At 37.4% G+C, this 13,300-nt stretch overlaps 1 protein-coding gene across 1 annotated transcript; it reads left to right on the top strand.

Annotated features, from left to right (window-relative positions):
- Positions 1-1,867: 1,867 nt before the first annotated feature.
- On the top strand, positions 1,868-13,293 carry LOC118754473 (multidrug resistance protein homolog 49-like; the record flags this gene model as incomplete). The annotated part of the gene is made up of 9 exons (XM_036489350.1): positions 1,868-2,074; positions 7,992-8,167; positions 8,245-8,287; positions 10,535-10,728; positions 10,804-10,948; positions 11,025-11,125; positions 11,187-12,706; positions 12,774-12,943; positions 13,008-13,293. Coding segments are annotated over exons 2-9 (2,572 nt in total), but the record flags the coding sequence as incomplete, so codon positions are not given.
- Positions 13,294-13,300: the final 7 nt, after the last annotated feature.

Below are 13,300 nucleotides of genomic sequence, written 5' to 3'. Positions count from 1 at the left end.
GATTTAGAAAAATCCTAGGGGGTGAGAGCCTAACATTTTAAACTTTTTTCCCCCCGCTTGTATTTAAGAACCACCCTAGTGGACAACCCATTGCAGCTTGATCCGTTTATATTTAGTGTGGGCTACTGATGTGACTTCACAAAGAAGAGACGCACTTGGCGAAGTGGCATCAAGCCAATCAGACAGATCCAAGGCGAATTTATACAAGGTGGTGTTGATGGCGAATTTAGATTTTCGCCGAGGTACTAATTAAGTCAAAATGATGTATTTGTTGTAAACAAGGCGAATTCATATAGCAACAAACACACTATTTTGACATTAATAAGTACTGCGGCGAAAACCTAAATTCGCCAATAACACCACCTTGTATAAATTCGACTTGGATCGATCTGTACCCAATGTCGATGGCGCGGTAAAATGAAAACTGAGTTGTCAAAAAACGAAATGACAGCTGATGTTAAGACAGCGATGGTAAGAAATTCGGCAAGACAGGTATGGTTTAACAGTGGAAATTTCCGGTCCCCACTCGACATTTGTGTCTTAACAAAGCTTTTTTAGCAGAAGCTGTAGAAGGTAACTGCCATTTTCTGCCAAAAATTGGATTTGCTCACACAAGCTCTTCGCTCAATCCTTATCCATTAGTCCTGAAATACAGCCATTTTGAACAATGAGTGTTTTTACTATCTAGAAAATAATTCACATACGCGGTTTTGCGTTATCTTGATACGCGGTTTTTGTACTTTAAACGACGATATGTTGGTCGTTGTCAACACCTGAAAACGCTCAGTCCCCCATTTGATATCTATCTTCTATTGGAGTTCATTTCCTTTACACGGTTACAAGTACACTTAAGTCTCCTTTTATGCGTTTTTTACGCGGATTTGAATTAATGCGGTTTTCAAACCATTTTTTCTTATATGACTAATGTTTTCATTGTGGTATTTTTTCTTTGTTTTTGGTTAAAATGCAGATAAAATTCTATTCATTTCATTAATGTTCAGGTTTACATGGAATATATGTAAGTGTTGAAGGGAAGAAATAGTTTTTTTTTTTTGCTTAATATTAGGTGTATTCGCGTATTCTTCCAGCAAACATCTCTCAGCGGAAAATTCTAATGAATTTTTATCAGTTCTCTCTCAAAGAGAGAAATGTTAGCAAAAGTTCACGAACGCAAAACTAGCAAAAACTTGCAAGTTTTTAGTACAGCTGATCGAAATTTTCTTTACGTACAAAAGCATAAAACAGAAAATATGAAAAGAATATAAATTAGAAGTACTTCTAAAGCAACATGAGTAAATGAGTATTTGCTTTCTACCGATACATTTGCAGTTCTAATAAGTTATTTCAAACTTAAAAATTATAATAATAAATCTAAATCTAAATCTAAACCTGAAATAAATTTAAATATTTTCATAAATAGAAAACAGTTGACTTTGATCAGCTGTTTTTCTTGCTGGCAAATGGCTGCTGGCAAAAATTTTTCCAGCAGAAACTAGCAGCTTTTCATCAGAATGAAATGTCGATTTGGCCTCTCAATTTCTTTTATATGGAGTATCTGAATTTATGCGGATTTTGAAAATGCTGGAACGCATACCCTGTTTTTGTATGAAAGTGCGGATTTTTTTTTAGGTGGCTTTCTGAGGAACGCATGTACCGCATAAAAAAAGACCTAAGTGTATATGGATTATTATTAAATATGTATTAGACACATATGTATGTACATACATACATGTGTATAGCATATAGTAGATATGGTGGTGATAAGTTTGTTTATGGCCGTAATGCATACATTTGGATGAAACGCGAAAATGTTAACAAGAGCAAATTTATTAAATTAGTAAGTAAAGAAAATACGAGCATGGCTATATGATCTTATTGCTATCTGTGCTACTGGTGCTGCGTCTTTTTCCCCGAGTATATTCGTTAAAATTAGCTGCAAGGCTTGCCAATATTTTATTCAGCCCCAATTGTATGGAGCCTTCAGTTGACTTCGGGACGTTGTAATGGACACACACGCGTTGGTGCAAATAAAATAATAAATATAGAAGTTGCGCGGAAATTGAAATACTCGTAGGTACTTGATGTGATAAAGTTTTGATAACGTTCTAAAATTAAAAAATAATAATTTACTAGCTATAACTTTTCTAAATTTTATATCGATTGCTTTTCTATATATGTATGTACATATGTAAGTGAAAAGTTTTGTGTAATAAGTAGAGTACTTATAATTTAAGTACACATCAATTAACTATTAACAAAAGTAATTTAGAGGAGTGAGTCTAGAAGTAGGAGTGGTAAATTGTACGCATGTGCAAAATAATTTGTTGATAAGACACATCTGAGTACGGCAAATTCTTCAAACAATTGCGAAATAATGTAGTCTGAAGTATTGTGAAATTGAATTGAAATTGTGTAATTGAAATATTATGTGGCGGAGTTTTGGAAACACTTACTGTTCATATGTAAAAAAATCGAACTTCCCTAGAAGTGGTTTTGTAATTTAATTCATTTTTTTTATTTGATAAAATAATTCAATAAGATATGAATAAACTTAGTCAACAAATCAAAAGAATTCCAATCAGATTAAGGCCATTAAAATATGTTTTTTATACTTCTTTTAATAATTGAGTTATTGAACTTTATACCACGATTTGTTTGTTAGGAAAAATGGGAATAGCAATAAAGTCTACGGGGTAGAAGTTATAGCTGCTATTTCGGAGATCCCCACATCTCACAGTGGTTCGGATCGCAAATCTAGCTGGACGAAACTATTTAAACAAATTCTCGTTGATGGATCTTTACACCACTTCTTACCTAGGGGATTTTTGGGTCGCTGATTACGAATCTGAAGTCACTTTTCAAAAATTCAAAATGGCGGATCCAATATGGCGGACGAAAATTAAAAAAATCGGTAGATTTCTATGAAACTGGGTATCTGGGGGTTTTCTGGGTCGCTGATAACATATCTAAAGTCATTTACCAAAAATTCAAAATGGAGGATCCAATATGGCGGACGAAAATTAAAAAAAAATCGGTAGATTTCTATGTAACTGGGTATCTGGGGGTTTTCTGGGTTGCTGATTACGAATCTAAAGTCATTTACTTAATTTACTTTATTTACTTCGGAACGAGCATTTTCATCAGATATTTCTTTCAATTTACTAATCACATAATCACGGACCTTGTTGTCTTTTAGAAGTTTCAGCAACACTTCTCCAAATGTTAAACAACTCACTTTTTAAGATTTTCTTTACCATGACTAAAATTTAAGATCACAGCAGGAAACACAAATAAATTTCAGAAAAAAATTTATAACAGCGCTTAAAGATTTGCATGCCTGTTGTATAATTTTTTAATTTCAGAAAGCAGAAAATTCGCGAGTTACTATTTTTTTTAACTCTTAAATAACCAAAGTTTTTATAACTCCCAGTATTTTTCTGTTTTAACACACAAATTAATCAAAATGATGATTTTTCAGAATAAATTTGCTTATACCAGTGTGGACATAAATTGCGTTATGACCTCTGAATCTATAGCGGAATAAGTGTAATTTTTTGTTTATAAAGTCAATTTGTAATTATACAAATATCTGTGAGTGAAATTAGCAATCTTTTAAGTTAAATTTCAGCCTTTAAAATAGAATTCTCAAATTTGGCGGCGTTGACTTACCTTTTTTGTTTGTTTTCATATGTTAATGCTTTAATAAATGCAATTTCTATTTGAATGTATTGTCAGGAATGTATTCCAAGTACCATTAAGTATTTTAAAAACAAAAAAATTTTGACTTACGTCCAGCTAGATCTGCTATCCGAACCACTGTGCATCTCCGCACCAGACTTAGTTATTTTGTATCCTTTGGTAGCCGGCACTAAATTTTTGGATTTTTCAAAATTGGTAACCATTACAAAAAAGTTGAAAGTATAAATATGGGCGCTAACGCCTCCGCTTTTCTCAAAATTGGGAACTGTTAATAAAAATCCGAATTTTTGGAAATTGTTTACCGGTACAAAAACGATCTAATTTTTAAAATCACCGGTATTTATTGTAGAAGTAAAGTTTCAACAAATTTTTCGACATTTGTCTATTTGTGTGTCAGTGTCGGTAACATTGATGCGGCAATTATGAATACATAGTTTTATTGAATTAAAAATATTAGCTGCCAAGTTGAGAGATAGAACATTTTCTAATTTTCATTAAAATCATTTTCTGAAGAAAAATATATCGATACCTGAGTGGAAGATCGACCTAGCCAGATTGAAAGCGCCTTATCCCAGAAAACTTTTCAATAACTCCCTACTTCCGAACTTGATTCAAGAAAGCATCCCTATCTCAGAATTTTGTGTGAATACGATTCTAAACATCATACCCATAGATATTATGGGAAGGCAATACGCTGTGATAGTTGCCCTAAGACTACAGGATCTTAGAAGCTGGAAAGCGGCTCTTATCAACCGACAACCATTTACCGAGCACAACGGACTATTGTGTACCAATGCTCACGTTCACTAAAGGTTATAGCCTAGCAGAGAATCATGGATCGAAGGAGTTCCAGGATCTGAAAATGCCATAAGATTCTATACGGACGGCTCCAAACTAGAAAACAGGGTAGGAGCCACTGTGGCGTCTTTCAAGCCAAACTGGCAGCCATACAAGAAGCCATTGACAGCCTAAATGTAGCTGTTATCGCCAGTAATAATAGATATATATACTCAGATAGTCAGGCGGCCCTTATGGCACTTTACGCTGTCACCATTAATTCGGAAACAGTTGTCAACTGCCACAAATCACTTAGCGTGATGGCAGAGCAGTTGGTATGGGTACAGGAGCACAGTGACATACCAGGAAATGAGAAGGCAGACGAGCTTGCAAGGGGGGTACTTCCTCTCTACTTTTTCCATCCTGGAAGAGGATGGGTATGCGACTCGCTTCCTGCAAGCTCTTATTAAGAGAACACTTGCTTGAATAAGCAGCCCCACCAGATGGGAGCGCGTAATTCAAGGAAGCTTACATGGTCAAAATGGAATATATGGAGATCGAGAGAAAGTCTCACTCTCAATAGAGGCGATATGTCACTGGCCATTGGCCATATGGATTCACAATGGGCCTGATTGGGCCTAAGTGTACTGGCGTCTTCTGGGCCTGGCAGCCACTTCAACCTAACCTAGTTCTCTACTATACAGAGTGTCCTACACCACCCCTCAACCCCCGTCTAAAATGTAGGGAAATATTTTTTATGACCTACCAAATCAGCTCTATGTATTTTATCCGCAGAACGCAAAACTGTGATAAAAGCATGTATATCTCATTTAAAAAATGAACTTCCGGTCATTTAAATCTTCTTGCGGTCGAAACCGGGAGTCGGCAATAAGACCAACATATAGAGCATCCTCCTCTTAGTAATTCATATTTTTTTGTTTTTCAATAAAACATTTTCACTCAATTCAGAAGTCCAGGACAAGTTTAAGTTCGAAGGTCATTTAAAGGGTTAAACTGCCACTTCCCACAAAAAAGTTTTAAACAAAAACAAAAAAGTGTTTTCCTCAGAATCAGAATCTGCAGTAAAACAAAAGTTTAACCCACCTCCGGTCGAAACTGGAAGTCGGTTGGGTAGGTCATATTTTTGCGTTTTTTTTTTCAATCAAAAAAAAAAACATTTCTTTGGGTTGTCTTTTCTGGCGGTATATAATTTATTTTATAGGAAAATTTCGGCTAAATTATTTTTAGTGCATAAATTACCTTCACTGCACTGTGCCCCGGCCCCAAATATGTACCTCAATTCCGGTACTTCCTTAGTCAATGAACGATCTTTGTAGAAATATCTATATGTTGGTTATATGTTTCGGATATACCAACCTAATGCTCTGCTTCGATCATCCTACGGCTCATAGACCCATTTGCTCCTTTCGCCTGCGCCTGGCTATGAATATGAAATGGGTTATGATTTAGATTCTTGAAGAACTTTCAATAATAGTTTTGGACAAGCTCTCATCGCTTATGTATCTTAGTGAGTGCCTTTATGAAGATTGCTCTATAAGTTATCATAGGTCGCACTATAGCCGTATAGACTAATCTCAGTATTTTGGAGAGCAACCCCAAATTGTTGCTCCTATGAACCTACATCATCAATGTTCTTACAGACATGTGTGTTTTCCAGCGTAATTTTTGGCACATCCTTTTTTTGGAGGAACCCAACGAATTACGTATATAGTAGTTTATAAATGGTCCAACAGTAAATACGTTGAATTGTATATACGAATCTTCATATGTGCGATATGTACTTAGTAGGTACATGCATGAGTAAGCAAAAACTCGCTTAAGCCGCCCACCAAATCCATCATTTGTTTCTGTATTTTTATGAAATTCTTATCAAAGTTATATAAACATGAAGGAACACCTAGAGCTATCTTTAGTATTAACTATGTAAGTTTATATGCCCAGTAATTGACCATAAACATTTAGTGCATTTTATTGGCGGGTGGTGTTTGCTCTTCATACAGCAGAACACAACCCAGACTTTACATGTAGCATTTTCAAAGTGCATAAATAAATACCAAATGGTTTTAAAGCGCATCTACATATTTGTTTTTCAAATCAAATAGCGTGTTTATGAATAGATCTGCGCAAATAATAATGCAGTACAATTGTTGTTTGACAGATAAATGTCACTAAATGTGTATAAATGATCTATTTTTTATTGTTCTTATATTACTTTGTATGTATATATGTAGGTAAGTATAAATGTACAAATGTATACCTACACCGGGATGCGAGTGCATTACTTCGAAATTCGTTATCACCGAGTTCAAGCAATTAAGAAATTATTTACACTTCACAAGTTTACAATTGATATACTACGTGTCTGAGCAAGCACTGAGCAAGCTACTACGTGTCAAAAGCAAGCTTACACATATACAGAGAGATAGACATACAAATGTACATACATACCGACATACATACATATGTATGTTAGGATACTATTAAGAATAAGCATACCCAGTTGGAAACCTACGCCTAGGGTTGCCATATTGGCAGAAAAACCATTGATATTTTCGATGTCGATATATCAGATTACAAAAAATCGATGTCGAATTTAATTGTTCATCTGTAATTTTATATCTAATGTCAAAAATTAATTCCCAAACTTTCGATGTTAAGAACATCGATGCAACGATATTTAAGCGTTGAAAACATCGGTTAAAACATGGATGTTTTTTTTTTTTTGCCGATACATCGATGTATCGTTAGCATCCCTACCCACGCCTGATTTCGTACAAGCCGAAAGCAGCTGGCATTTCCAAAAAGTCATCAATGACTTTTTCAAGCAAGTGTGAGTTTTGCCAATTCTTCTCTTCAGACATGGCGTCCAGCATGATAGCTCAGTTATGCATACTTTGCACTGCACTGCATAGAATGTCATTTTTACTTAGGAAATCAAAAACCAACAGACTTCTGCAAATGTAATGCTGTGCGCTGGGTAACCGCTTACACGCTTCCCTATTTGACTCTCTCTCATGCAATGCCAAGTATGCATAACTGAACCATGATGACACCCATTGACTATGCATTGCAGACTGGGTTTCTCCCTTTTCTGTTCTACTTAATGTCTTCCTCTTTGACTCGTACTCTTTTGCGAACGCTGGCTTTTAGTGACTACCATTTCCAAGCAGGTATTTTTGGTAGTCAATTCAAGTAAAATGGTATTAACGACTTCATTGATGACATTTTCATCAGTCAACTATTTTCCAACAGGGTATACACATACATATATATATTCATACATACATGTATATAACATTAATAGATAGCCCATTTATCATACTTAAAAATCTTCGCAACACTTCCCTATCACTTCCCAATTTGACGAAGCTGCGCAAGAATAAAATTCTTAATAAAAAATAATATTATTTAATTGTTTACTTATCTCGCATATTGCTCAAAATAGAATTAAAAAAATACTGGTTCCTCGTTAATGTTTTTGTTTTTGATTTCAGTTTCACTTAAAAACCAAATACTACGGTTACTAGAATACTCTGAGGCTAGGCAATTGTCCAACCATGGTTAATGGTAGCTACAATGTTGCAATGCAAGGCCGCCCAGAGCCAGCTGATAATTTCCAGAAATCGGATACTCTACCAGGACCAAAAGACTTTGAGGCTAAAACACAGAAGTAAGCTAAATTTTTTACAAACACGACCACATACATAGTTCCATATTCCTAATATGTAATTATTGGTTTATTTTCAGCGGCACGAGCGATTCACAAATAAGATACCCATATTTAGAGCTGGTGAGTGTTCTGTCTAAAAAGAAACTATGAAGCGAAATAAAAATGTTAAGGAATTTTTTTTAAATTTATTTGGTCATTGATGTCAACGTAAAAGAGGTACAGTAGGTGCTTTCACCTATCCAGTACAGTAAGGTTCATTCAGCAGCGAAATTCCTATGAATTTGAAGATTTTCTCTCATCGAGAGATGCTTGCAACATTTTACACGAACGTAAATTTGCAGAAACTTGCAATTTTCACTGCCAGCTGGGGTCAATGGTTGCATTTCAAACTTGAAAAATGTTTAAAGAATATTTAAAATTCTTTCGGGTGGACAAAAAAGTAGGATCTATGTATGTATATAAATATTTCCTCGTATTCTGACCTTCTTGAAGATATCGCACACCGTCTTCAAAAGAGTCACAACTCAAAATAACACGTTTGTCAGAAAATGCGAAAAACTATTTCTTAGCATATGATAATCATATGGGCAAGGGCGACTTTACCTTGGGTTTTTTTTAACAAATTATAACAAAAATTTGCTCCAGCTTTTGCTGAAAGGTAAATAAAAGCTCTTTATGCATTTTTAGCGCATAATCTCAAAAATGCCAAATTTTGAGTTGTGACTCTTTTGAAGACGGTGTGCGATATGCTTCACATTCTTCGTCATAGTAACTATCGGGTTTCATATATCGATTATGATTGCAACTGCATTCCGAATACGAATGAATACAGCCTTTTCAACCTATTTGGGTTATCTGATTTTGTGATTATATTTGTTACACCGATAAAAAAAAACATATATTTAATAGGTTGAGCCAGGGGCGAACCCAGGTAGGGGTTTTGGGGGTCCCACCCGCTCCCCTGGGTACCCTTTCTTACGAACTCGTCAGCCAGGCAGTTTCCCCTATTGTCATAGCGGTAGTACATATTTTGACGTAGAATATGTCTTACGTTTCGATATGGAGGCTATGCTCAAATGTTGTAGTTGCAATTTTTAGAGCTTTACGAAAACGCTTGTTGCACGTGAACTAATAAAGCGATTTGAAAAAAACGTGTGGCGTTTGAAAGACATAATTCCAAACCTAACGACACATTCTTATTGGCTTATTTCGGGGTCAATTTTGAGCCTTGGGGGTTCTAGCAACTTACGATTTGCAGGTTAAACTTTCATTTTCGGGATATAGGTTCTTTGGAGCAATAGAAATATTATCGTGTACAAATTTTATATAAGTTCAACAAATATTGAGCATTTTAATGCAAAAAATTGTTGAAAAAATTAGCACATTTTTTTGTTTCTGAATTGCACCAAAAATTCAAGATTTTTCCTTTCATTTGGTATATGGGAAGTATTGGTTGATATCTTTTAAGTATGTTTATTTGATTCAAATATATGGGCATAAATAATTTTCCATACAAAATCACTTCCTCATCACTTTAAAAAACGTCCATGCGCTGGAAGTAGGAGAAGGAGACAAAAAGTATGTGTGTGTAGGTATTTCGGCTTTTGAATAACAGATGGCGCAATATTTATAAAAAGCAAATGTGAAGGGGAATATGTAGATGAAGAATATGAAAGACATAAAAGTAAAAACAAAGATAAATATAAATATAAAGAAAAATATGAGTATGAGGATACCGATAAAAGTAGAGATGAAGATAGAGGAAGAAAGATTAAAATAAAGGTAATTATAGAGAAAAGGATATAGACAGAGACTCAATCTGGGGACTATTTCCGGATTTTAGAGATTTTCGGAATTCTCGGGACTCATCGATATAATAATCGATATTTTGCCGGTTTTGTTATCGATATTTTTTATTGATTTTGTTATCGAAATTTTTATCGATATTTTTATTGAATTTGCTATCGATATTTTCGAAACTTATCGATATAATAAACGATAAGCTGGCATTTCAGGGTACTATTTTAAATATATATAAGGAAAATTTGAAAGTTAAGGGGGGGGCTCGAGCACCCCCCTGCCCCTACCTGGCTACGCCCATGTATAATATGGCGTCTATGTATTAGAACACCTACCGTGGGTCCGCCACTGACTGACACGTAGTTTAACCCCGAAAACCCCCCGCTGGATCCGCCACTGGCTGAGGATTTTCATTTTCATCTAGCATATTAATAGATTTCCCTGCAGAAAAAGGATAAACAACATGTACAGGAGGAAACTTATTTTCTTTCCTGCTCACCGGATAGTTCCCTATATCTATTTACATACTATGTATATGTATTCCTTTACACTTATTTTTTTTTTCAGTTTCGCTATGCGACATTATGGGATCGTTTGCTTGTAGTTTTTGGTGCTGTTGTGGCATCTCTAGCTGCACTTAGTTCACCATACAATATAATCATCTACGCCGAGCTAACAACGCTGCTCATAGATCGCAACGTTGGCAATGGCACGTCTACACCAGCGCCGATTTTGAGTGCCTTCGGCGGCGGTAGGAAGCTGTAAGTGGAAAGGCTATCGTTTTTAACATAAATACAAATGTCGCTAATATTATTTATTTTTTTTTGCTAATGTAGTACGGATGCGAGTCATGCGGAGAATATGCTAGCAATCAAGGAGGATGCGTTGGCTTATGGATTAGCTACGCTCGTTGGGTGTGTAGTGGAGTTGATACTTTTGGCGCTAGCGGTCGATATGCTCAATAAAGTTGCACTCAGACAGGTTTGTACAACATTGGTAAATCTGTGAAAAGAAATTTGAATAGCATAAAATTCGTATATATTTTTTTTGAATGCAGATAGCAAAAATTCGAAAACTTTTCTTGGAATCCATTTTACGTCAGGATATGTCTTGGTATGACACGTCTTCCGGCAATACGTTCGCCAATAAGATGACTGAGTATGTTTGACACACCACTCACACAGCAGATTTTCAATAATTTTTTTTTTCCTAAATATAGAGACTTGGATAAAATGAAAGAGGGAATCGGCGAAAAAGTCGCAATATTCGTTTTCCTCATTATGACCTTCGTAACAGGAATTATTTTCTCTTTTGTCTATGGTTGGCTTTTAACATTGGTGGTACTCACCTGTTGTCCGTTTATTATCATTTCTACTGCCTATGTTGCAAAAATCCAAAGCACATTCACACAAAAGGAACTGAAGGCTTACTCAAATGCCGGTGCGGTCGCCGAGGAGGTCTTCTCGGGCATACGAACCGTCTTCGCATTTAGTGGTGAACGCAAGGAGACTGAACGTTTCGCCAAGTTGTTGGTGCCTGCTGATGTGATGGGACGCAAGAAGGGACTATACTCCGGTATTGGCGCCGGCCTTATGTGGTTCATTATTTATATTGCCTATGCAGTAGCTATTTGGTATGGCATACAACTGATATTGAAGTATCGATATGAGGACGAAAAGCTGTACACTGCTGGCTCATTGGTCATAGTGCTCTTCAGCATAATAATGGGCGCACAGAATTTGGGTTTCTCGCTGCCGCATGTAGAGTCGTTCGCAACGGCACAAGGCGCTGCACAGAATGTCTTTTCCACCATTGATCGCGCATCGGAAATTGATCCGTTGAATGAGAGCGGCGCCAAGTTGGAAAAAGTTGTGGGGAACATAAATTTTGAGAACTTACATTTCAATTATCCGGCGCGGCCTGATGTACAGGTGCTCAAGGGCTTCTCATTGCAAGTGCCAGCAGGTCAAACGGTTGCGTTGGTTGGTCCTTCTGGCTGTGGCAAGTCAACAACACTCCAACTATTGCAGCGCTTCTACGATGCACCCACCGGCTGTGTGCGTTTGGATGGTCGCGATCTACGCGAACTCAATGTTGGCTGGCTGCGCTCACAGATTGGTGTTGTCGGGCAGGAACCAGTGCTGTTTGCCACAACCATACGCGAAAATATACTTCACGGTAAACCCACTGCAACGCAAGAGGAAATCGAGCAGGCCGCGCGCATGGCTAATTGCCACGACTTCATAGTGAAGCTGCCAAACGGTTACGACACTATGGTCGGTGAACGTGGCGCACAGATGTCCGGTGGCCAGAAGCAACGCATAGCCATTGCACGTGCACTCATACGTAACCCGAAGATACTGCTCTTGGATGAAGCGACTTCGGCCTTAGATCCCACATCTGAGCGCCGAGTGCAAGACGCACTCGATGTAGCGAGCCAAGGACGCACCACGCTGGTGGTTTCACATCGGCTCTCAACAGTGACAAATGCCGACTTGATAGTGTTCGTGAAGGATGGTGTTGTAGCCGAGCAGGGTACGCATGAGGAACTAATGCGCGCGGAAGGACTTTACTGCAAGTTGGTGATGATCTCCAAGCGCAAAGAAGAGGAAGAGGCATTGGCGAACACCTCGAATGCTGTGCGCCAGCGTAAACAACAATTGGCTGTGCCAGATGATTCCGACGACGAGGGTGACTCAAGCTTTGATGAAGCAGATGCCGATAGTGTGGTAAGCCGAAGTAAGTGGCTCTATAACGATTCGTGCGAGCGACGAAATACCAACTAATTTTAATATTCTTTCCACAGAGAAGACGAAAAGGAAGACGATTAAAGCCGAGAAACACAATATCACTTTTGCACAGCTGATGAAAATGAATGCGCCTGAGTGGCGTTACATTCTGGTCGGCTGCATAGCGGCCATGCTGCACGGTGCTACATTCCCCGTATGGGCGGTGCTCTTTGGTGACTTCTTTGGCGTAAGTCGAGCTGATATTGACTACACAAATTCAAATTTTTAAGTCTTCTATGTTCCACTTTTAGATCTTATCCGATCCGGATGATGACTATATCACCAAACAATCGATTTTATTTGCTATTCTGTTCATCGTTATCGGCATAATTGCTGGCATTGGCTCACTTCTACAAACTTACATGTTCAGCACTGCGGGCGTGAAAATGACATCTCGCCTGCGCCAAGATGCTTTCAAGGCGATAATCGGCCAGGAAGTCGGCTACTTTGATGACGATCGTAATTCAGTGGGCGCACTGTGTGCTCGCCTTGCTGGTGATTGCTCGAACGTACAGGGTGCAACAGGTTCACGCATCGGTATTAT

This window comes from Rhagoletis pomonella, unplaced genomic scaffold, assembly GCF_013731165.1.
Source record: "Rhagoletis pomonella isolate Grant_MI unplaced genomic scaffold, Rhpom_1.0 Rhpom_scaffold_03954, whole genome shotgun sequence".
NCBI lineage: Eukaryota > Metazoa > Arthropoda > Insecta > Diptera > Tephritidae > Rhagoletis > Rhagoletis pomonella.
This window is presented reverse-complemented; position numbering and strand designations above follow the sequence as displayed.